The sequence below is a fragment of the Dasypus novemcinctus genome, chromosome 18, assembly GCF_030445035.2.
Source record: "Dasypus novemcinctus isolate mDasNov1 chromosome 18, mDasNov1.1.hap2, whole genome shotgun sequence".
Taxonomy (NCBI): domain Eukaryota; kingdom Metazoa; phylum Chordata; class Mammalia; order Cingulata; family Dasypodidae; genus Dasypus; species Dasypus novemcinctus.
Genome location: NC_080690.1, coordinates 66742456 through 66767654, shown reverse-complemented (window position 1 = coordinate 66767654; position 25199 = coordinate 66742456). Strand labels below are relative to the sequence as shown.

Sequence of the window (25199 nt, the reverse complement as noted above, 5' to 3'; positions counted from 1 at the left end):
CTTGCTGGAATCAAGGGTTCCGTTTGCTTTGCTTTATTTTGTTTAAAACAATAAATAGTTATAAATAAAACAGTGGAGGTGGGGTAGGGTGAGGTGAGAATGAACAAGGTTGAAACTATTTGATTCTGAGGTGGGGAAAGGAAAGGCAGAGGTGAACTCTTTCTCATTAATTTCACTTCCCTGCAATTCATTTAGGGTTTTCATCCTTCCAGCCTAAAGTTCCTCTGATAAGCTGTAGGGTAGGAAGGGGGCTGCGAGAAGGACAGCAGTCCCACGTGGGCAGAGGTCAGGCTGCCCATGGCAGCCTCACAACACACACAGCACCAGGGTCAGTAAGTATGCCCCCCTCTCCTGCCCTGCAGGTACTAGTGAAGGGGCCCATCTCCCCATCACCTGCTCCAGGTTCCAAACAATAGCTGGAGTAACTGCTAGGAGGCAAGGGAAGAGAGGTGGGGCCCCCAGCTCTCACTAACGAGGCGGAGGCAGGGGAGAGGCCGGGTGTGGGGAGCAGCGGGCCTTCTCGGCCAGCAGCTGGTAGAAGGGCTTGGGGGTCTCCCAGTCCTCGTTCTCGCTGCTGGAGCTGTCCTGCTTCACGATCCGGTTGTGCTGGCGGCTGAACCTGCGTGCCTTGATGCTGAAGGGAGACGTGGCAGGACGGACAGGGCTGTTCCTCACTCACCTCCCAGGCATCTCTGTTCCACCCTCACCCTCTGGCCCCAGCAGTGAGGAGGGCCGGGCGAGGTCACTGCTAGCGAGGCCCTGTTGAGCGAGCCTTGGCTTCCAGGTCCTGGCCTGGAAAGTGGGACTCGGCCAAGGACACTTTGCCAGACTCCCATGCTCCTCTGAGGATCTGTTAAAAAGTACGCATGTACGGGAAACGGATGTGGCTCAACCAAATGGGCTCCCGTCTACCATACAGGAGGTCCAGGGTTTGATGCCCAGGGTTGCCTCCTGGTGAGGGGAAGCTGGCCCACGCGCAAGTGCCACCCTGCGCAGGTGTGCTGCCCTGTGTGGGAATGCCGCTCAGTGCAGGAAAGCTGCCCCGTGCAGGAGTGCCGGATGCTGTGGGGAGCTGGTGCAGCAAGATGACACAACAAGAGACACAGAGAAGACAAAATAAGATGTGGCAGAACAGGGACTTGAGGTGACGTGAGAGAATAATCGCCTCTCTCCCACTCTGGAAGGTCCCAGGATTGGTTCCAGGAGCCGCCTAATAAGAATACAAGCAGACACAGAAGAACACACAGCGAATGGACACAGAGAGCAGACAATGCAGGGAACGGGGTGGCGGGAGAAATAAATAAAAATCTTAAAAAGAAAAAAGAAAAAGAACTATGAAGTCCATGGATCTAAAAAAAAAAAAAAGTGCACATCCACTTGGGTTTTGGGTTTCAGGGGACCCATTTGGCAATGAGCAGAGGGCAGCCCCAGGCAGTTGGTAAAAAGGAGAGGGTTGAGGGGGGTCTAAAAGGAGGAGGGAAGGAAGAAGCCAAATGACAGGAAGTAGGACCACGTTCCTATAAACTCCCTGTGGCAAAGATGGCAAAAGAAATTTAAGGCAGCAAGGTCCAAATCCTGGACCAAGCTATCAGCCCTTCTTAGTTACACGTGAAGTCCCTCCACTTCTGTCACCAAATATTTCATAAGTCTGCTACATACGAATCCTCCACCTCAGTATACCTTCAACCTGTTTCTACTACCATGAAGATGAAGGCTCTGAAAATCCAGCATGATTAGATTCAGGCAGCCCCCTCCACTTTACCATCCAAGCCTTACTGGGCAAGGGGGCTTCTCACCAATAGGGTTTCCTTTCCTGCTGGGTCATCACCCGCCAGAGTTGGGCCAGCTCCTTCGTGGCAGCCGTGGACGCAGTCCCAGGACAGGCTCTGGGACAGGAAGGAAGGTGAGGAGGTAAGGAAAGGCCTACAGAGCACCCTGGCTTGAACTGAGGCATATGAGGGTCCCCTGACCACCTGAAGCCTGTTTTCCCATCTGAGAACAAGATCTTTCCTATTCTGATTGGCACAAAAGGTCTCCATTAGGTACTCCTTGAAGGTGAGGAATCAAAGAACAGGGTGGATTAAATGGTTTTCAGTGGGGGACCCAGTGTCCCAGGAGAGTGTAGGGGACCTGCCTGCACCCTCCTGGCACCAGCATCTGGATTTTCCTGTAAGGGAACTAGCTCTTTGATATTGGTCCCTGGGGCTTGAGAGGCTCCCCATCCCCCAGCTCCAGGTCTGGCAGTGATGGGCTCAGGACTGGGCATCTGATCTAATCCAAGTCAGCCCCAAGAACTCTGGCTTGAAGAAGTAGAAATGAAGAGCTCTTTTTCCCCCGGGGTTGCTCAGATGGGAGACAGCACTTGAGCCTGCACCTACTGGGGCAGTCCTGCCCCCACATGGCAGAGCTTGGGAACGAAGCCAGCCCAGAAGAGAAGGGAGTTGAGAGGAGGACAGAGATTCCAAACAGCACTGTTCAATCCTCTAGAGATACCCGAAGGCAATCTATACCCCCTTTTCTTCTTTTTTAAGGTTCTATAAGCAAACTAATTTCCGTTCCTTTTCTCCTTAAAGACTGAGTTGAGTTTTATTGCTTACAACTGAAAGGTCCTGACGATATAATGGGGCCAGGTTAAATTCTGGGGGAGAGCTGAGGCTGAGAAGAATCGGTGGGTTGTTCCTGGACATGTGTAGTATCAGACTGCAAAGGGATGCAAAAGGGGTGGGGGCAGTTGGTAGAGAGGCAGATGATCAAGACGGCCCTACTTGTGGGCAGAGAGTGCTCCCTGCCTACCTAATGTACTGCTTCCGGTTCATCCTGCAGAACATGATGAAGCCGTTGACACATTTTTTCTTTATCTGTGTCGTACAGGGGACTTTCTTGGCCTCCTTGGGCTTCACAGGGACCCTGCCTGCCCGGCTCCTCCTGGCCTTTCTCCCAGCTGGGGGCAGAGTTGAGGCCCGCCGGGTGGGCGTCCATGTGCAGTCTCCATCCTCGTCACTGGAGGACTGCAAGCCTGCAGGGTCAGCCTGGGTGGGGGGAAGAGAGATGAGAGAGGGCAGGAGATGCGGGACTGACCTCGTGGACGGCTGTCTCCTCTCACCTCTTGCTGTTTCCACACGAACTCTGTGTCGGTCTCCCCAGAACTCGGGCTGGATGGTGCCCTGCTGTTCTCACTCAGCGACAGGTAGCAGTGGTCTAGTGAGACCGAGGACTGGAGCAGGCTGTGGGAGTCGGGAGGGGTGCTGGGGACCTCAGGCAGGATGTCCTGGGACATAGGAGAAAGATGGGGAGGGATGTGAGTAGACACAGAAGGTGATCTTCACCCTCCAGTCACAGCCGATTGGAGACATAATATTAGTATCAGAAACAGCTCTGATGAAAGATAATCTCATGCAAATGCCCCCTTGGACATTCAAGCAAATGTTCTAAAGGCCCCATAGGGAAGCAGATTGGGCCTGAATTGGGTTCAGGTGTTCTGCCCCCTACTCTGGGGCAATGTCTCTTAAAACCATCATTGTACCATATCATTTGCTGGTTTATGCCTTTGGGTAGGTCACTTAACTTTCCTGAGCATCACTTTAATCTATAAAATAGTGATAACAATATATACCTTGTAGAGTTGATAAGCATCTAGTGTAGTGCCTGGCACTTTGTAAGAGCTCTGCTGATGGTATCTATTTTTATTTCCACTGCCAATCAGTTACCCACTGAAGCAGGGGTAATTCTGACCCTGGAAGAATTACTTGGGGATTAGAGTCTCTGATGGGGCTGTCTCTCCATCAGGGTGAGTTCCTGGGGGTAGACAGTGTACACAGGGTTAGGTCAGGGGCCTGGGAGGGAGTCCTAGGTTTGGTCCCTAATCCAAATAATATTTCCTGGGATCACTTTTGTTTCAGTTTTCAGTTTCCTCATCTGTAAAATGAGGGTCCCAAGAGAGCCTACTTCATAGAGTAGCTGTAAAATCTCTTATGGGCACTGGACAGTTTTTAGCTTTTATCATATTTTTGTCTCCTTCAGTCCAAGTGCCCAGCACAAAGCCTGGTTCCTTGTAGCCAGCAATGAATGTTCAAAGACTGGGCAGTCAAGTGGATGGAAGGGTGAGCAAAAATGTGAGTGGATGGAGGGTGGGGGGTTGAGGGGGTAGGAAGAGGTTGAAGGGATGAATGAGTTGAAACCAGGCAGTGAGTAATGTGTGGAAATAAGGATGGCCTTCTCCACGGTCGGCTGGGTGGTAAGCAGGTGGACAGATGCCTACCTGCTTCTGTGGAGCCTCAGACGTGCAGGCAGGAGGTGAAGAGTCAGGCCCTAAGTACACTTCTTCAAAGAGAGCTGTGAGGGAGACCAGAGGGGATGCTGGAACGGAAGTGCCTCTATCTCCACAATCCCCACAATGTGGAATGCCCCTTCTCTGATTCTGTGCTTTGGCATCTCCCACCCAACATCCAAATCCAGTCTCTCTGGACCTATCCGACATCTGGGGCAGAGAGAGGGGCTTCCTGCCCCAGGTGCCCAGAGCCTTCTTTCTATCCCTTTATCATCACACTCACTACACCAGATGGGATTGTTCCCCACTAGGCATGTGAGCTACTTGAGGCAGGGCCTGGGTCAGCTTCGTCTGGGGTTATCCTGATGAACTCAGTGTTAGGTCCAGCCCTGGTGCTCACTTTGGGTCAGATATTCTGTGCCATCCTCCAAGATCTGCTCGGGCAGCAGTTTCCCTGGGGAGCTGAAGAGGGAAGGGCTGAGTTCCAGGATCTCACTCGGGTGGCCTACTGCACTCCAGTTTCCAATCTGAGGAGGCCCCAAGGCCAGTGGGCTCCCTGAAAAGGAAACACCTGGCTCAGAGGTGTGGCCAGAAATTCCCTTCTCCCCACCAGAGCAGCTTGTTTGCAGAGATAGTGCCAGACACAGGAGAAGGGTGACTGTCAATTCGTCATTTGAGTGCTTAGTAAAGGAAATGCAGAGGCATGATACCTGGCAGGATGTCAGGGATGGCAAGAAAAAAATCAATATCATACCGTGCCAGATCCAACAGACTGATTGTAGCTACCTGGAGCTCTGTGTTAAGAAAGATTCTGAGCCACATCTGGACTTAACAGTGTGGCAACTGATTAGTAATGTCTGTCATGGGAACCAGTGGGAGAAATGACAGCAGGCATTTGTTAGCAGCCTGCTTCTTCCCCTTCCACTGAAATCCTTAAAAGGAAGGTACCAAGAAGGCCCCACACAAAACTACATGGAGGAGAGACAGCGTTTCATTCACCATGTGGGCTGCTCTCTGGGGTCCAGGCAGGAAGCCAAGGGTCAGCATCTGGAAAACCCTCATCCACCTCCTCGCTGGAATCGTAGTGCACCAGCTTCTGCCTGCAAGAGAAAGAATTTAAGAGGCAGAGACAGAGCCCTGCACAGGCTTGCTATGTTACCCGGGCAAGCAGTTTTCCCTGTGGAGTCTCAGTGTTGCTAGCTAAGTCAGACATAGACCCTCTTTGTGCTGGCCCCTGTGTGGAGCACTGGGGGCCGGATGCTTAATCAGCTGGGGCCCCTGCCATCACAGAGCAACAGTTCTTACAAGGACAGGCAGCAGGTAAACAGACACTGACAGCCCAGGAGGCAGTGCAGTGATGTGAACTCAAGGAAAAGGATGAGGGTGAGCAGGGCAGAAGAGAAGACATAGCTGAGCTCAGGCCTGAAGAACTGTTGCGCTTTCCAGGTGGATGCAGGGAGCAGGTACTCCTGGAAGGACTAGAGTGTGAAAGACCAGAAGGGGCAAGGGCATGACTTACTTGGAGAATGGCAAATACTTTGGTTTTGTTAAGTGTCAGATTCATGGGTGGAGGGCAGGAAGAGGGTTGGTGAAATGAGCTGGGGTCAGAGAAGGGTCTCAAATGCCAGTTAAGATATTTGGGTTCTGTCCTGTAGGACCAAGCAAAGGACTGACATGGTCAAGGTCTATGTGTTAGTGAGGACAGGCTGGAGCAGGGGATGGGAGGCAGTGGGACCAGTGAGGAGGTAGCTGCCACAGTACAAGATAGAAAGTGAGGCTTTATTGTGAATTCAAACACCGGGCACAAAGCCACTTGTAAATCAACCTCATTTCTCACCACCCCTCAACCATACCAGACCAATACCTCAGTCCCACCCACCGTCTGACCTCAGAGTTCCCTTACCTGTGAAAGGGCTGTGCCAAGCTGAGAAAATGGATCCTCTCAGTACCCTTCTGGACCCCAATGGCAGGGTAAGGTCCATCATCCTGGGGGCTGTTTCTGCAACAGCAACCTAGGGGGCAAAGCAGGATAATCACTTCTGTGGATTGGGCCAAATTCCAGGATTCACAGATACAGGGAGCAGAGAGGTACCAGGCTCTGCCACAGTCTCTCACTCCCCCATCCTAGTCTAAACCTCAGGCTGCAGGGCCTCTGTGTGAGGCTAAGGGATTCAGGTTTCCTGAATCATACATCACTGTCAGAAGCTGTAATGAAGATAATACCCTTTAATGGAAAAGCAAGGATGATGAGGATGATAACAAAAAAGTTATTTTGTGCTTACATTGTGCCAGCACTGTTTTAAGCATTTCACATATTATTCGGTCACGTTTTGCTGAATTTTACAGATAAGTAAACTGAGGCATGAGATACTGAGTAACTTGCCCAAGGTCATTCTGCTAACAGAAGAGCTAGGAAGCCCTCCCTGCCCCCCAAGCCTGGGTCAGATGCCTCCTTTGAGGCCCCTGGCAAGCCTGGATCACACTGTACTACCACATCAGTCCTGTACTGGACTGCAAGTATGGCCACTGCTGTGTCACCAGCACCCCATGCGTGGCTTGGCACGGAGGAGATGCTCAGGGTGTTGTTGCTCAATGACCGAATAGAGGAATTACATGATTTGAGGCCTCACCGTTGGTCTGAGGCCAGTCTGGACCTGGAATTCAAATAGGCCTCTTTCTCGGCAGCTCTCTGCTGGGTGCCTCATCACACCTTTACCAATAATAGGGGAGTCATGAGAGAGATTGTCTGTTTTAAGTGAAGCCTTGGGAAGGGTCCTGACCTTATCCCCGGTTCTGTGGCCTGAAGCCCACACAAGGTTGACAATGATCTCATCCCATCCTCACACCCTCAAAAGAGCCTAAAATGAAAAAGTAAGTTGGGAGAGAGACCATAAGATGTGACAAGTAAGAAACAGTGTCTCTCCTGCTCAGTACTGTATCCCCAGCCCTGGTACTGGGCCTGGGACACAGCAGATGCCCGATAAAAAATGTAAAAAGAATGACCAAGTCTTGAACCCTGAATCTCAGCAAAGTTGCAACCAACATCTACTCCACAGTTCATTTGATACACCCAGGGACAACTAACAAAAGGATGATGAAGGACAACTCCCATCTCAAAAAACGGTATCAATAGCTGCAAGCAAAACAGTTCCATCCATCTGCCCCATGGGATCTAAGCCCCTCTCAATCGGAAGCAGAGTGGGCATCAACATCCCCAAATCCTCAAGATTGAGGAATGAACAAACGTAAGGAGGGAATGCAACTATGGACTAAAAAAGACATTACTATTCTAGTAAGGGAAGAACATGTAAGACTGATACAAAGACAGTGGTCACCAAAGGTTCTGAAGGAAGGGAGAGGGAAGAATAGGTGTAACATGGGGTATTTTGGGGACACTGGAATTGTTCTGCATGATATGGCAATGATGGATACAGGTCATTATACATTTTGTCAAAACCTATAAAATTGTGCAGTACACAGCGTAAAGGAAAGTAAACTATAGTCCATGGTTAGTAGCAGTGCTTCAATATGTGTTCAGCAATTTTAACAAATGTACCACACGCGTGTAAAATGTTATTAATAGGGGAAAGGGTGGGAGGGGGACGGGTATGTGGGTATCCCCTATATTTTCGATGTAACATTTATGTAATCTAAACTTCTTTAAAAATTAAAAAAAAAAAATTTAAAGAAAAGAATGACCAAGTCAGTGGTGAAGATAGAAACCCACTTGAGGAGCCACAGTGGATGCTCTTCTCAGCCATTTCCAGCAATGTCAGCCTGGATCTTCCTCCTTTTCTTCCTTTTTGAAACAAGGGCAACACGGCCTGGAGGTGTCTGCAGGAGTCAGGGCGTCTTGGAGAAGTGATGGTTCTCCCCATGGTTCCTCCTCTCTGGTCAGGGGATGGGGTCTCCTGCTTCTCAGGCCTGTCCAGGACCAGAGAGCGGCGAGGCTTCTGGGCCCGAGTCTGGCGTTCTGTGAGAGCAGAGACAGATGTCAGAGGAGCCTGGGGACTGTCACCAGAATATGCCTGCTCAGGTTGGGGGCTTCTTTTCTCCGGGCCCAACACCTGTTTCAATGCTCTGCCTGGCCTGGTCACTCAGTAAGTCCCAATCCTCAATTAGAGATCACCTTGTCAAATGCTTCCAGCCCCTGATCACATGTGAGAATTACCTTGAGAGCTTTTAAAAACTACTGATGCCAGGTAGTTCTGCAAGTCTAAACCCACTTCTTTAACTCAGCTTTCTGAAGAATTTTGTAGCAGTAGACTCGATCAATGTGACAGGTTCTCTTTCAGACTCTGCAAACTGGCATCTACTTTTAAAAAATACTTTTAAAAAATACTGATGGAAAAGTTTTGGTAACAGATGTCAGTGATGATATCGCAATCTTGTGAATGTAATTAATACCACTGAATTATATACTTTAAAGTGGTTTAAAGGGGAAATTTTATATTGTATATATGTTAACACAATACAAAATTTTTAAAAATTGAAAAAAAATAAAAAAGTTCTTGCTCAAATTTTACCCCAAACTAATTAGATCAGAATTTCCAAAAGTGAGGTATAGGCTTATACATATATTAGCCACATAGGCATATTAACTCCCCAGAGGATTCAAATGTGCAGCCAGGGCTGAAAACACATTGATTACATCCAACTCCCCTTTTTAATGACCTCGAAACTGAGGCCCATAAAGGGTAAAGGGCTATATGGGAAGTTGGGAGCAGTGCTGGGACCAGACCTAGGACTCCTGATTCCCACCCTGGGGTCTTTCCACCACTGCATGCTCCCTGATGCCTAGGCCATGGGTAGAAGACTTAAGCAGCTATAAAGACAACAAGTAATAACAATAGCAGCTTCCATTTGTTGAGCACTGACCATGTGCCAAGCACTGTTGAACTGGCATAAGCATATATGCTTTTATATAATCCTTAAGACAACCCTATGGTATGTGCTACAATTTCCACACAAGGCAGCTGAGGCTCAGAGCAGGAGAGTGACCTACCACAGCCTCCAAGCAAGGAAGCTGAGGAGTCAGGAGTTGAAGGCAGGCCTGCCTGACTCTAAAGCTTAGAAAGGGGCTCAGGATTGCTGACCAGGACTCCCCACAGGGGTGGCATCACTGGAGAAGGAGCCCAGCTCTGATTCAACCTGCTTCCTGTTCTGCCTCTCCTGACAGAGTGTACCTGACATCCGGATCTGCTGCTTCTTCTGAGGTTTCCAACACGCTTCTGGAAGACGTGACTTCCGAGACTGTGGGGAGCTGGATGGCGTGGTGTGTCTCTCCTTTGCCGGGCCCACAACTGGGCTCCGACCCAGCCCTTCACAAGATGGAGAAGGAGACAGGTCAGATCCCCTCATCTATCATATATCCTGCCTTCCAGACGATTCTTCCCAGTCCTGGAGGCCAGCCACCATCTCCAGGCTGACTTTATAAACAAGGCAACTGTGGTCCTGGGAGGAGATAGGACTTGTCTGAGGTTGTGCAGCCAGGTGGCAGGAGTATAGGGCTAAAACTCAGTACTATTCTGTACTCTGGGGCAGGAGAAAACAGACCCAATGCTTCCCAAAGGCTTCCCCATCTTCCTCCCCTCATACCAATTCCTCTCCACCTTCCTCAAGCCTCTCACTAGGTCTTTTCTATTCTTTCTCATTACCATCTTCCAAATTTACCCAGTGCTGTCCACATCCTCAGCCTCAGTGCTAGATTGGGCCTCACTGTCTCTAAAGCATCTTGCTGATCTTCCTGATTCCAGTTTCTCACTTAATAACCCATCCTCCACACTAGATGTCAGGGACTGCTTTTTGAAAAAACAAATCTGGCCATGACCCTTCTCCGGCTTAAAATCCTCAGTAGTCCTCATCTTCCTCATGAAAAACCAGGCTCCTTTGCTGGGTGCCCAAAGCCCTTTAGATCCCACCCTTGCCATCTCTGTCCCTGTTGAATGTCTCCTCCACTCTGCCTCTGTATTTTATACTCCAGTAACAGCAACAGCACCCTATATATAGAGTTATGGGTTATGCTCTCTATGTATATTAACACAACAAACAAAGAAGGGAAGTACTGCTATTATTCCCATTTTGCAGACGATGAAACGAAGCACAGAGAGGTTAAGGTCACAGAGTTGTGCACGGAGTCAGGACCTGGCTCCAGAGCCTGTACTCCCTGCTCCAATGCTACTTGGTCTCCCCAATCACTCACTTTCCCACTTGCCTTTCCCCGAACCACTTGCCTTTCCCCAAACATTCCACACGTCTTCTCATGTCTGCACACTTCTGTTAAGATTGCTTCTTCTGCTTTTCAGGGTTTCCTTCTTCTCCTACTGTCCTTGAAGGCCCAGCCAAGGTCCCTCCCCGTCATAGTCATCTCAGATGCCCTCCTGGTTCCCATAGCAATTCACCCATCTCTCTGGCTCTGTTTCCCCCTTGAGACTTAGATCCAGGAGGGTCTGGACTCATCTAAGTCACTCAGTGACCCTGACAGCCAGGACAACACTTAGGCATGTAGGAGGTACCAGAAAGTGTTGGCTGGACTTACCCCCAAGTCCATCTTCCCCATCAGTGATGTGGAATTTGAGTAAGGCCTTAGCCACATCAATGCTTCTCTGGAGGTATTGAATGTAGTGCAGAACATGCAGCAGAATCTCCTTCTGCCAAAAGAAAAGACAGGATTAAACAAAAGAGCCAGGGCTCAAGAGAACATGAGGCTGCTGGGGACTACCCCCTATCACCTCCAACCATTTCTCAGTTGGCAGGGATGTTCTGTTTTTGCTGTTTAATCTTTTTTTTAAAAAAAGATTGACTGATTGATTTATGTATTATGTATTTCCCCCCTTCCCCTCCTCCAGCCCTGCTGTTTTTCCTGTCTGTGTTGCCTTCTCTTCTCATTTTCTCTCCTAGGATTCACTGGGATTCAATCCTGGAGATCTCTGATGTGGAGAGAGGTTCCCTGTCAATTGCACCACCTCAGTTTCTGGTTTCTGCTGTGCTTCACTTTGACTCTTCCCTGGTCTCTCTTTTGATGAGCCATCACCTTGCTGCATGACTCACTTGCACGGGGCACTGGCTCACCACGCAGGCCCTCGCGCAGGTACTTGTGCGGGCCCTGGCTCACTGAGTGGGCACTGGCTCACCACATGGGCAAGCTTTCTCTTCTTTTTTTTCACCAGGAGGCCTCAAACCCAGGTCCTCCAATATGGTAGGTGGAAGCTCTATCACTTGAGCCGCAACCACTTCCTATTTGCTGTTTAATCTTTACCATGGCTCAGTGAGAGAGGGTTACGGTTAAGGACACTGAGGTTGAGAGTACAAAGGGGATTTACTAAGGCTTCAGAGAGGAAGTGGCAGAGCTAGGATCTGAACCCAGATCTACTTGCCTCCTGGTCCAGTTTTCCTGCATGCACTGTTCAGCTTTGCCCCCGGTCCTTTGCACATGCTACATTCTCAATCTGCAAAGTCTACCTCTTCTTCCCACAAAACCCCTCACCTAGCTTCTCCTGCTTGAAGCCTCAGCACAGTGGTCTCCTCTTCCAGAATCTCTCCTACCTACCTGGCCTCTTGAGCCCAGCAAGATTAGATGTCCCTCCTAGTAATCTTGTAACACCTTGTACCTATTTCCATGAAGGCACTTGCCACACTGTTTTTTATTTATCTGTTTATGTGTCATTCTTTTCCACTGACCTTGAACTACTTGAGGGTAAAGACTGTAACTAATTGATTTCTATATCCCATGCACCAGAATCAAGAGATCAGTGGGAGAAGATGCTCCAGGATCATATGGGAGAGGGGACACATAACTGACAGGGTAAGGAAGGATGCCATAAATCTAAACTGAACCCTAGGTCTCAATATGGGGGACACAACAAACTATAGGTCCCAGTGGCTTATTAAGCACTGGAGTCAGCATGTCACATGACCCTGGGATGGGTGGTAATGATACACTTCAGGAAGAGACTGGTCAGGTGGGAGTGTGAAAACCAGGATGCAGGGTGCATGTAGAGCAGATGACTCAACTTAAGGGAGAATGAGGGATCAAGACAGCAGAGAATAAATGGTAAGGAAATGTGCTGGGACCTGGGAGGATTCCAAAAGAGATGTGGTCACCTGGTTAGTCATGAAATGTTGCATATCACCTGACTAGACTGTCATTGTCAAGGGCCAGGACTGGGTCCTACTCATCTCTGCCTCTCCCAGGAGCCCATCGCATCACCAATACACATCAAATTCTCAGTTTCAGGTCGGAGGAAAAAAGCTCCTTAGATATTTTTGTAGGATGAATAATGCCCCACCTCCCCGCAAGATGACTATGTCCTAGTCCCTGAGCCTGTGAATATTTGCCTTAGATGGCACAGAGGACCTTGCAGATGTGATGGGGTTAAGGCTCTTGAGATGGGGAGATCATCCTGGGTCATAAGGGTAGGCCCAATGTCATCACAGGGGTTCTTATAAGAGGCAAGAACGCCAAAGGCAGAGAAGGTGATCTGTCAGTGGGAGAGGAGAGAGATCTGAAGAGGATATGCTGCTGGCTTTGAAGATGGTGGAAGGAGTCACAAACCAAGCAATGCAGGATGGCCTCTAGAAGTTCACAAAGGCAAGGAAATGGATTCCCCTCTAGAGCCTCCAAGAGGAACCAACCCTGATGATACTTTGAGAATGAATCTGGACTTGACCTCCAGACTGTAAGATAATAGACTTGTGCTGTTTTAAGCCACTAAGTTTGTGGTATTTTGTTACAGCAGCCACAGGAAACTAATTCAATCACCTACTATTGAGAAATATTTAGGAAGGGGAATCAGCATGACCTGGTGATTGACAGAATGTGGGAGGCCAGGGAAAAGGTAAAGTTTAGGGTCAGGGAAATCTCTGCAAAATGCCCACCCCTCTGAACCTTTCTAAGGGCAAGTAACACATTCTGGCTGTGACCCATTATCTCTGTATGCAAATCTTTATCTTCCTGACCAAATTCAGAGAATTTGCTTCCCTTTGTTGCAACCAGAACAGCTTCTGGCATCTAGCAATCTTTCTATAAATGGCTGAAGAGTGAATGAATGAGAGAAAACATATCAAGAAAACATCTGTGGCTGAGCAGACACAAAGCCTTAAGGCAATCTGAGTCTCATATTAAGTTATTCCCAGTGGGAGCAAGGTTTTAGCTCAGCACTATATACATTTATCGAGCAGTCACTGGGAACACACAGAGAAATCTTATCTATTCCTATATCATGGAGATGGTAGCCACAGATTACAAAACAAGGTATACAGAGAAGGAACTGGCATTTTTTTCAGGACATGCTATGTGCTGGGCTGGTCACAGCAGTTATGTCATTTCTGTTTCATAATATTTCTGGGTAGCAGGAGTTATTTTCCTCATTCTATAGTTGAGAACCCTGAGGCTCACAAGGCTGAACAACTTGCCCAAAGCTCTGTGGTTGTGGAACTGGAGAGAGTACCCAGGCTGGGTGATCTTACCAGGCACCTTCCCATTTCCCTCTCCCAGCTTTCCTGCCTCCTTTGCAAAGAAGAATCTCCTAGGCATCTAGTCATGGGAGCCCAGACTCCCAGTAATCCCCATTCAGGGCAGGAACATACCTACTCCAGTGTTGTCATTGAAAGGGTCTAATTTTCCCAGGTCAGAGAGTTTAACCTGCTCATTGACATGTAAGATCTGTGCCCCCACATCTACCTGCTCTCCTTTAGTCCCCATACCTTGGTGAGCTTTTTAATACCGGTCTTCAGAGCCACAGGTAGCAGCAGTGACAGCTCTTGCAGTTTGCTGGTATGGTTTTTCCTCTGCTTCCTGTTTTGGGACAAGAACTGGTTTTCGTTAGGATGTCCAAAATGGAATTTGCTATCTGACCTCCAAACCGCCTCAGTGTTCCCCATGAATGACAGTCTTCCAGGCACCCAAGGCAGAATCCCCAGGCCTCATTTGGACTTTCCATCACCCCCCTGTCCAATCAGTCACCAAATCTTGTCCATTCCCACAGCCTCTGGCCCTAGTCTGTGTATTGACCTCCTCAGAGTTCTCCCAGTCTCCCATCTGGCCTCCTTCAACCTGTTCTTTGTACTAGAGTCTGGTGATCTCACCAAAACACAAAACTGACCATGTCACTTCCGTGTTTCAAATCTCTCAGTGCCACCCCATTGTTAAGGATCAAGTTTAAAACACTTTGAATGGACACAACCAATCCAATGTCCACAGAGAAAATGTGGAATGGGTGTGGGAACGGTAGCCATGGTGGCTGCTGGGTGTGGGGAACGGGAGGAAGAGATGAGATGTGGAGGCGCTTTCGGGACGTGGAGTTGTCCTGGATAGTGCTTCATGGACAATTAAGGGACATTATAGATCCCCCCAGGACCCACTGGATGGAACGTGAGAGAGTCTGGGCTATGATGTGGACCATTGACTATGGGGGGCAGTGATGCTCAGAGATGAACTTACCAGGTGCAATGGATGTGTCATGATGATGGGAGAGAGTGTTGCTGTGGGGGAAATGGGGGGCGGGGGCGGTGGGGTTGAATGGGACCTCATATTTTTCATAATGTAATTTTAAAAAAAATAAATAATTAAAAAAAAAAACACTCAAAAAAAAAAAAACACTTTGAACATGGCTTATAAAACCTTCATGGTCGGGCCCTGCTGCTCTTCTGGTCTCATCTCTTACTTCCTTTGGTTGTCTCTCATCAATTGACCTTAACTCCCAGGATGCATATAGTACCTCTGCTGAGGTCCCCCAGCCCCTGGGCTCACATTCTTGTCTGAACCCTGCACTGGGCTGTCAGCTGAGTGAGGGACACACTATCACTAACATCTAGTGCAGGGTCTGGCACATTGCCGGAGCTCACTGCATATTTGCTAAATGAAAAAAAAGAAAAAAAAAATGCATGAAAGAAGTTGAACTTCTGGGGCCTAATCCCAGGATTCATAATTTATAATAAACCCATGCACACACACCTCCACCCCTCTCTTCTGACAGATGGAGAGACAAAAGACACTCCCAAATGGACTTAGCCCAGTGGTTAGGGCGCCTGTCCACCACATGGGAGGTCCGTGGTTCAAACCCCGGACCTCCTTGACCTGTGTGGAGCTGGCCCATGCGCAGTGCTGATGCGCGCAAGGAGTGCCCTGCCACACAGGGGTGTCACCGCGCAGGGTTGTCACCGTGTAGGGGAGCCCCACACACAAGGAGAGCTGCCCAGCACAAAAGAAAGTGCAGCCTGCCCAAGAATGGTGCTGCCCACACGGAGAAATGACACAACAAGATGATGCAGCAAAAAGAAACAGATTCCTGTGCCGCTGACGACAACAGAAGCGGACAAAGAAGATGCAGCAAATAGACACAGAGAACAGAAAACTGGGGTGGGGGAAAGGGGAGAGAAATAAACAAATAAATCTTTAAAAAAAAAAAAGACACTCCCAAATCACATTAGCACTGCCACTGCTCATGTTAGTCAATGGGAAGTGCCCAAACACCTCCATCTCTACCAATCTCCACTTCATCTTCCTTCACAACCCAGGGGCAATAGCCACCTGCTCCAGGAATCCTTCCCCAACTCTCCTTGCCTTCCTCCCCCACTCTGAACTGCCACAACACTTTGTGTCACCATCAGCATGGCCAAGCCAAAAGTACTGCCTTGATTACAGATTTATGTTTACTTCTGGCTTCCACACATGAACTAACACTTCTTATCTTCCAGCTCCTATGCTGGATACCACAGAAAGAGAAAGGAATAAGACTCAGGTGGTACCCTTGAAATGCAGGTGCAGTATGGTAAACACTCATCTCCCTGACTAAACTCTAAACTCCTAAAACAATCTTTCTCACCTATTCATTCAGCAGTAACTTACTAAGCACCTGCTATGTGCTTGGAACTGTGATAGGTCGCTGAGATAAAAGGATCAAAAACAAACAGAGCAGGGAAACGGACTTTGGCCCAGTGGTTAGGGCGTCCGTCTACCATATGGGAGGTCCGCGGTTCAAGCCCCGGGCCTCCTCGACCCGTGTGGAGCTGGCCATCCGCAGTGCTGATGCGCGCAAGGAGTGCCTTGCCACGCAAGGGTGTCCCCCGCGTGGGGGAGCCCCCACGCGCAAGGAGTGCGCCCGTGAGGAAAGCCGCCCAGCGTGAAAGGAAAGAGCAGCCTGCCGAGGAATGGCGCCGCCCACACTTCCCGTGCCGCTGACAACAGAAGCGGACAAAGAAACAAAAGCAGACAAAGAAACAAGACGCAACAAATAGACACCAAGAACAGACAACCAGGGGAGGGGTGGAAATTAAATAAATAAATAAATCTTAAAAAAAAAAAAAACAAAAAAAACAAACAGAGCAAATAGGAAATGTTATGTCATATATATGTTTCCACAATAAAAATAAAATAAAATAAAAACAATGACAACAACTACCACAAAAACCCAGCACCTTATTCTGGAGTCTACAATACAGTAAGGAATAAAGTGATTATTCAGACTGTCACCCAAATATAAAATTGTGCCCAGGACAGAACCAAACACATAATTTGTGGAGTCAGTGCAAATGAAAATGCATGTGAAATTAAGAATTTCAAGGTGGCGACAGGAGAGCATTAACCCGTGCACACAGCCCTTCTAAGCACTGGGCCCTGTGTGACAACCCATGAAGCTGGCCCTGATAAGGACTCAAAGACAAGGTGATACTTAGTGCTATGAAACTTATAATAGGGAGCTTTGACCTTATTAGTGGGTTCTTCCTTAAAGAAATAAACCTGGTCAGAATCTGATCTGAAGGATGAGTGGAAAGGAATATGTGAAGAGGGAAAAACAGTATACTCCAAATAGAAGGAGCATGTGCAAAGGTCCTGTGGCAGGAGGGAACATGGAGAACTGAAAGGAAGGAAATCAAACTAGAGTGTCTGGAGCACAGAAAACAAGGAGTCCCATGGGGTGAGAGGAGGCTGGAGAAGTGGATAGGGGTCAAATGAGGCAGGGCCTGGTAGGCCCATAGTATGGAGTTTTGCCTTGATTCTGAGACTAGCAGGAAGCCATTAAAGGGTTTTAGGCAGAGGATGACATATTTAGCTCAGCTCTTCAAAAAGCTACAAACACAGGAGAGGATACATATTAGTTAATTGAATGAAGTAATGAAAAACAAATCAGGAAGCGGATATGGCTCAAACAGATGAATGCCCGGCTACCACATGGGAGGTCCTAGGGTCAGTTCCCAGTGCCTCCTAAAAACAGAAAAACAAACAACAAGCAAAACAAATGATAAAACCAACTCAGGGAAGCTGATGTGGATCAGGGGGTAAGTACCAGCTACCCACATACAAGGTCCTGGGTTCAATTCCAGACCCCCAGTACCTCAAAAACAAAAACAAAAACAAAAACCAGCATTCATCTCCAATGTTCCAATGTCCTCCTGGAAGAAACCATAATTTTGAGAGGCAGAGGTGTTACGGTTCTATACTTAAAGAAAAAGTTGGATAGGCTGACCTCTAAAGTCCTAGCCAGCCCTGATATTTATCTTTAGCATACTACTTTCCTTCCAAGGGTAGGGCAGGGGAGCCTGGAAGCCCCCAGCAAGCAACATAGAAAACAAGGATAAAAAAGTTCCAGATCTATCTAAGTTCAAGATGTTTTGTGACCCTGTGTGAGGTATAGAGGATTTAGTATCAATTATAGTGGCTGTGCTTTTACACTGGGTTTTGCAAAGGACAAGAAAGCCTTCTACGTAAACACAGACATTCCAGGGGAAAAACCTACCTGGAAGGAGCAAAAAAGGTGGTGAAGAATTACAAAATCTTTGTACCCCCTAGGTAGCAGCCCTGTATGGGTGCAACCTAGGCTCTGCTCAGAGGCCTCTAGGAGCCAGGAACTCCCTGGCAAAGCTGCTGCCCCTTTCCTTGCCGGACGGCTCTGGTTTTAACAAAGGTCTTTCCTTACATTCTCTAATATTGTTAATCCCAGCTCTGCCCTCTAGGTTTGCAGGGAACAAGTCAGCTCCAGCCACAGGGGCCCTTTTCCTGTTCCTCTAAAACGCCAAATTTCTTTCTGCCTCAGGCTCTTTATTATTCTCAGCCAGGAATGTTCTTTCACCTTGATTTTTTACATCGCCCGTTTCTTCATGTTATTCAGCTCTTAGCTAATTAACCTCCTCAGAGAAGTCTTTCTTGACCAACCATTCCTTACCATCATTCTGTCACATCTCCATTCTATGTATTAGCATCTGAAATCTAATTTATTTATTCATTTAAATCTAATGAATTTCTTTGTTCATTTATTTAATATAAATATAAACTTCATGAGGACAAGGGTTTTTATCTTTTCTATTTACTGCTATGTTCCAGGCTGACTAATCATTAGGCATAGTAGGTACTGTGCCTAGGGCCCACAATACTTTTAGGGGCTCCTGAAAATGTTTTCATTTCTTTTAAATCAGAAGAAAAAAATGAATATAATCCAACGTGGATTATATTTGTCTTTATACCAACACAGTCATAAACTATAATCTTTAATGTTTTTTTTTTAAATGAAGGAAGGTAGTGACGAGGAAGATGAAAATGTTCAGGGCCCACGAGTCATAATGCAGCCTTGGCTATATCCCTACCTTCTAAAATAATGCCTGGTATTGAGTAGGCGCTCAATAAAATCAAAACAAAACTGTTGAATTAATGATACTCCTGCTCCTCAGCCTCTGAAAACAGCAAATGGCTTTAATTCCTGAGTTTCTTCTTCCCTGAGCTAATCAGTCCAACACCACCCCCGCCCACCACCACCACCAAGTTCCTTTATTCTACTGGGGCTGGAAGGAGACTTAACCAAGAAGTAGTTCAAACTTCTTACATTAGAGATAGGAAAACCAAGGCCCTGACCCAAATGTGCTTCAACATTCACTAGAATTTAAGAATAAGAACGATCCTGAAGTGTGACGAAGAAGGGAACAGCCCCAAGAGGCAGCATGATGGTTCTAAGTTCCAGTCTTTGAAGCCGATAGACCTGGGTTTGAACCCCAGCTCTGCCACATGCTGTGCAACTTGTGCGGGTATCCAGGAAAGTTTGATCTTGTCTGAAAGGCATTAGCATCGTACATGGGACATAAAGAGTGCTCATTAAATGACAGTTGAAGACAGAGTGTGGACCATCTTTTGTCAGCATGATTTAGGGGTAGGAGATTTAGGGGTAAGAGAATAGAGTGGAGGTACTATATTGGATGAATTCCCCTTTTTCCGGTAATAGTACCTCGATTTTCCTTTGGGGAGCCACCTCACCTCCTCAGTCCATGTGGCTCAGAGACACTCCCCCCATCTTTTCCTTCCACTATAGGACAGAGAGCCAAGGTCCAACCAGAAAGAGTTATAGTGATCACTTCAGGGTTGTGGGTCATAATCCAGGTTTGGCCAATCAGAGACAATCCCCAAAACGGGCTCTCTTTGCTGACAGGATATGGACCTGGAGCTGCTGGGAGATGTCTTGTCCACACAAAAGGAAAGCCTGCTTGAGACAGAAGGCAACACTGACAAAAGAAGAGCCAGGAAAGACAGACTATTGGCTATATCATTGTAACCCCCCACCCTGGAAACAGGCAAGCCTGATACTCCTGAAATAGGTTCCCCTTTATGCTTATGCTGGGTTTCTGTTAATTGCATTGAAGACTCTTCATGAATACAACAGTCCCATATCTAGAAGGGTAGGAAAGAATGAATTGTTGGTGACCTCTGGGATTCCAGGAGGAATGGGCAGCAAGTTTCCCCATCATGCTCCTTGTGAGCACAGTACCTAAGAAGAGAACCTGAACAAATTAGATGCTTAATTTTTTGAGTTAATAAATGACAAGATGAAAAGTTATTGAGGGGGGGAGTGGACTTGGCCCAATGGATAGGGCGTCTGCCTACCACATGGGAGGTCCGCAGTTCAAACCCCGGGCCTCCTCGTCCTGTGTGGAGCTGGCCCACGCGCAGTGCTGATGTTGTGCAAGGAGTGCCCTGCCACACAGGGGTGTCCCCCACATAGGGGAGTGCCACGCGCAAGGAGTGTGCCCTGTAAGGAGAGCCCAGGGTGAAAGAAAGTTCAGCCTGCCCAGGAGTGGCGCCACACACACAGAGAGCTGACGTAGCAAGATGACACAAGAATAGACACAGGGGCGGTGGACTTGGGCCAGTGGTTAGGGCGTCTATCTACCACATGGGAGGTCCGTAGTTCAAACCCCGGCCTCCTCGACCCCTGTGGAGCTGGCCCACGCACAGTGCTGATGTTGTGCAAGGAGTGCCCCGCCACGCAGGGGTGTCCCCGTGTAGGGTAGCACCACGTGCAAGGAGTGCGCCCCGTAAGGAGAGCCGCCCAGCACGAAAGAAAGTGCAGCCTGCCTAAGAATGGTGCGGCCCATACTGAGAGCTGACACAACAAGATGACGCAACAAAAAGGAACGCAGATTCCCGTGCTGCTGACAACAACAGAAGCAGACAAAGAAGACACAGCAAATAGACACAGAGAACCGACAACTGGGATGGGGGGGAAATAAATAAATAAATCCTAAAAAAAAAAAAAGAATAGACACAGATTCCTGGTGCCACTGACAACAATACAACAGTGGAAATGGACACGGAAGAACACGCAGAGAACAGACACAGAGAGCAGACAACTGGGGCGGTGAGGAGGGAAGGGGAGAGAAATAAATAAAAAATAAATCTCAAAAAAAAAAGTTATGGGGGGGAAATGGTAGGACTTAAAATGAACTCTGGCTATTTTTCTTTTATCCAGATTTTGGAGGGAGGGAGGTCAGATCCAATCCTCAATTGCTTTGAGAATCCCCTCTGTAAGACTCCTACACTTAATAGGTACTTGATGGATAAAGGAATGAGTGAATAAAAGAAAGGAAAGGAAGGGCATTAAGGAACTCAGAACATCAAATCCCACAGGGCCTTATAAATGATCTTTGCCAAATACCTCAGAGTTCGCTTTACTTCCTCAAGGGGTTGTTATAAGGATTAAAGGATATTATACAAACGAGGGCTTAGTAAATAATCAGGCAAGGAGTAAAGGCTCAGTAAACAATGTTGTTATCTTTTCACCAAAGTGGTGGAGCTGCAAGGTAGATGGGGGAGCACTTACCTATTACTGGGACCCAAAGAACTGATTCTGGGCTGTTCAGGAGAACACAAGCACCTGCTGGGACCCCACATCTGCAAAGAGGGAAAAAGGGAAAATTATCAGTGACCTCTGTGATTCCAGGAGGAATGGGTAGCAAAGCAGACACCCATCATTTTACCCATGTTACTCATTTGAGCACTCAGATATCCTGAGTACCCAGCTCCCACAAATAGGGCTCAGAGACCCAAATTAAAACCTAAAACGCTAAACTGAAGTCCACAATCCCAAATTGTAAATGAGGTCCCCCAAATAATGTTCCAGACCTAAAACTAAATTCAATACATTACCAAATTTCAACTTAGAACTTAGTTCTTAATAGTGAGAGGCCAAACCACAAAATGGAGGCTACCAGACCCAAAACTGTGACTTTAGATCTCTAAATTCTGACAGTAAGACACTAACTCCATGACTTTTAACTCTCAAAGTGAGGAGCTAAGACTGAAAAAGGAGACTTCCCAAACCTGAAAACCCTAAACTCTAATACTGAGACACCCTAGACCCCCAAATATCAACTTCTGACCTCCAGATACAACCCCAATCTCATGTTCAAGATCAGAGCACAAACCTTTACATTGAGAATCCAAACCTTAGTCAGACATCCAGCCCCCCAAAAGCAAACTTCAGTCCCAAAATAGACCTCAGATCCTAAAATAAAGATCTCTAGATGCCCAAACTCTCAGACCCTCCATTTGTGATCCTGACCCTAAAACTTAGATAGCACATGTGAGCAACACATTGAGACCCTGGGCCCTAAAACTGAAACCCCATTCTCAATGTGGGGACTTCAGCCTCTCAAAGTCCCAAACTATGACCTCAGATCCTAAATCTCATATCCCACACTCTATGTTGAGATTCTAGACTCTAAATCTGTACTGAGGCCTCAATATTCCAAAAGCAGATCCCGGATCTCCAAAACGATATTCCAGAACTCAAAACAAAGATTTCCAAATGCCAAAATAAGTAACTCCAGATACCTACACTCAAGCTTCCAGTCACTAAAACCAAGACCTTCACACTCCAAAACGAGCTATCTTCAAACACAAATCCTGAAACCCCAGATCCCAAGCAAAGCCTTCACTATCACAAACTTTTAGCCTGGATCCAAAATCCAGGCCCAGCCTCAAACCCAAATTCCAGGTCTCTTGCCAGGGCCCTGCCTCGCACAGGGCCCTGCACCCGGGTCACACCCGCCTTCTTGTCCTCCCAAAACCTCCAGAGGGGGTTCCAAGGGAACCCCAGGTTCCCCTTGACGGGGCCTTGAGGGGGCCTTGGCCTGGAAATTACCCCCCACTGCCCCACGCCCCGCAGCCCCCAGCACCCGCCTCAGGATATGCCAAATGGCGAAACGCCCCCCCTTCAGGTTTCGCCAGTCCCACACTCAGGAGCCCGATGGACAGGGTCTCGCGCTGGTCCTAGGAAGGGCCGAGCGCGTGAGCCCCGGGCCGCCTCGCCCGCCACGTTCCCGCCCCGGCGTGGGGTTGCGCGAGGCCCTTCGGCGCGAGGCGCTTTGCGCGCGAGGCCTGAGGAGAGAATGGGCGCGCGCCTAAAGCCCAGGCCACGCCCCGCAGTTCCCGCCAAGAAGTGAGGGGCGCGAGCCTGAAAGGCGAAACGGCAGGGTGCAAGTGGGCGGTGCGCACGCGCGGCGGGGCCTGGGCGGTCTTCTCGCAGAGTGTGCAGGCCTCGCGCCTACTCGGCTGCCTCTCCCGGCGCGCGCCAAAGTGCCGGCCAATCAGCGCTCGCCCAGCTGGCCGCCCTTTCCCTCGGTCACGCCCCGTCTTGCCACGCCCCCTGGCGACCTCCTCGGTCCCGGGACCCTTGGATCCAAAGCGGGAGGCGGGGTCTCCCCAACTGCCAGGAGGAAGTAAAGACCTCCGAGCCTACCTACTGGCCATTGGCTGTCCCACTTCCACCTTGTCCCTTCAGCGCAAATATGATGAGGGCCTACTGTGCGCCAGACTGGCAATGCAGCCATTTTTCCCGGTACCGTCGAGGAAACACACGCGCACACGCCATGAGAGTAGTTCAGGGGCCCATGTTAAAGAAGTCAAAGAGGAGGCCCGTTTGAACTGGGCCTTAGTAGTAATTCCTCCCAGGAGGATAAATTCCTTGGCATAGCAAGCTCTACATTTTCGAACACTCATTCTCAAACCCACCAGGAGGATGAACTGGAATAGCTACATCTTAAGGGAAAGCAAGGTAGGGTCCTGGTTGTGTTGGTGGAACCTGGGCTCTGGGCTTCTAGGTTCTTAGCTATGTCTCATATAAGAATTTAAGGACATGTGCTAGGATAGGCAAGGGAATAAAGAGTTTATGAAAAAACAAGAAAAAAGATACGTACACAATCAGTGATGTGGGCCTGCTACAGGATGAGTTGCAGTAGGGCCCCAGATTAGGCCTCTTTAAAAACTTTCCTCCTCCCCCCTTCCTAATGTTGGGGAAGGGCCCCAGCTGTTTGCTGTTCGGATTGGTTGTCTAAAATCCCCTCCTGGGGAAGTGGACTTGGCCCAGTGGTTAGGGCATCTGTCTACCACATGGGAGGTCCGTGGTTCAAACCCCGGGCCTCCTTGACCCGTGTGGAGCTGGCCCATGCGCAGTGCTGATGCGCACAAGGAGTGCCGCCCCACGCAGGGGTGTCCCCCGCGTAGGGGGGCCCACACGCAAGGAGTGCACCCCTAAGGAGATCCCCCCAGCACGAAAGAAAGTGCAGCCTGCCCAGGAATGGCGCCGCCCACACTTCCCGTGCTGCTGACGAGAACAGAAGCGGTACAAAGAAACAAGACGCATAAAATAGACACAGAGAACAGACAACCAGGGGAGGGAGGGGGGAATTAAATAAATAAATAAAATAAAATAAAATAAAATCCCCTCCTGTTAGCTCTCAGGGGCCCAATGAGGAAGCCTTTTGTTTGGAGGTATGCAGGGCTTCCCCTTAACCTGGGAAGGAGTTCCAAACGGGACCTCAAGTCCCTAGATCTTTCCAGCTTTCTTAGTAGCAGGGGGTTTCCCCGGCAGGGTCTCATGGCGTGTTCTCTGCCACTTACCATCCACCTTCCCTCATTCCCTGTACTGACCTGCTTCAGGCGAAAGTTGAGACCCTGGGACACAAAATATTTTGGTTCAAAATCACTTTCTTGCCTTGTTGCTATGGACGAGAGGCTTAACCTCTTTCTGCCTTAAATTTTAGTAATTTGGGGTGACAATTCTTACTAGGGTTGTCTGCAGAATACCTGGCATATAAATTACATGAGTAAATGTTTACTGGACACACATTTACACTGTTCTAGGGGCTTGACCAAGAGACACAAAGATCCTTGCCCTCGTGGACCTTCTGCTCTGTGATGGGAACTGGTTCCTAGTGCATAGTATGACCTACATCAGGGGCTTTCCTCCCTCCTAAGACTGAATTTTCTCACCTGTAAATTGGTAGGTAAGAAGGCCTGGAGAAAAAATGGATGAGGAAGTGTTTGGGAAAGCACAAGGGACTGTTATTTATTATGTTACTCAGCATAAGTAAGCCTGCTCCTTCCCAATTCTCCACTCCTCGCAAACGCCCCTTTGCAATGTTGCTAACTCCCTTTCCAAGGACCCCAGGTCAAAATGGAGGACGCGGGACTCCATCTCCCAGCGCGCCTCGCCGGAGCGCCCCCTTGCGCCTGCGCTGCCGAGTGCCCCGCTGCCTCCTGGAAGTTAGAGTCGTTCTTTTCCTCAACCCGCCTCTCATGTTTCCTCCCCCACCGCCAAGCTTGGCCCATACCGCCTTCTGGGAAATGTAGTCCGCAGCCTCCTGGACTCTAATTCCCAGCGGACGTCGG

At 48.6% G+C, this 25199-nt stretch overlaps 1 protein-coding gene across 1 annotated transcript; it reads right to left on the bottom strand.

Moving 5' to 3' along the window:
• Window positions 1-26: 26 nt before the first annotated feature.
• On the bottom strand, window positions 27-21419 carry MEIOSIN (meiosis initiator). Its single transcript, XM_058280456.1, has 13 exons — window positions 21349-21419; window positions 13973-14063; window positions 10806-10917; window positions 9454-9588; window positions 7995-8240; window positions 6171-6279; window positions 5267-5367; window positions 4668-4823; window positions 4259-4332; window positions 3104-3268; window positions 2794-3029; window positions 1797-1886; window positions 27-634 (listed from the first exon to the last, which is right to left on the bottom strand). Exons 1-13 carry the CDS (start codon window positions 21417-21419, stop codon window positions 469-471), a joined length of 1752 nt encoding a protein of 583 aa, XP_058136439.1. The 3' UTR covers window positions 27-468.
• Window positions 21420-25199: the final 3780 nt, after the last annotated feature.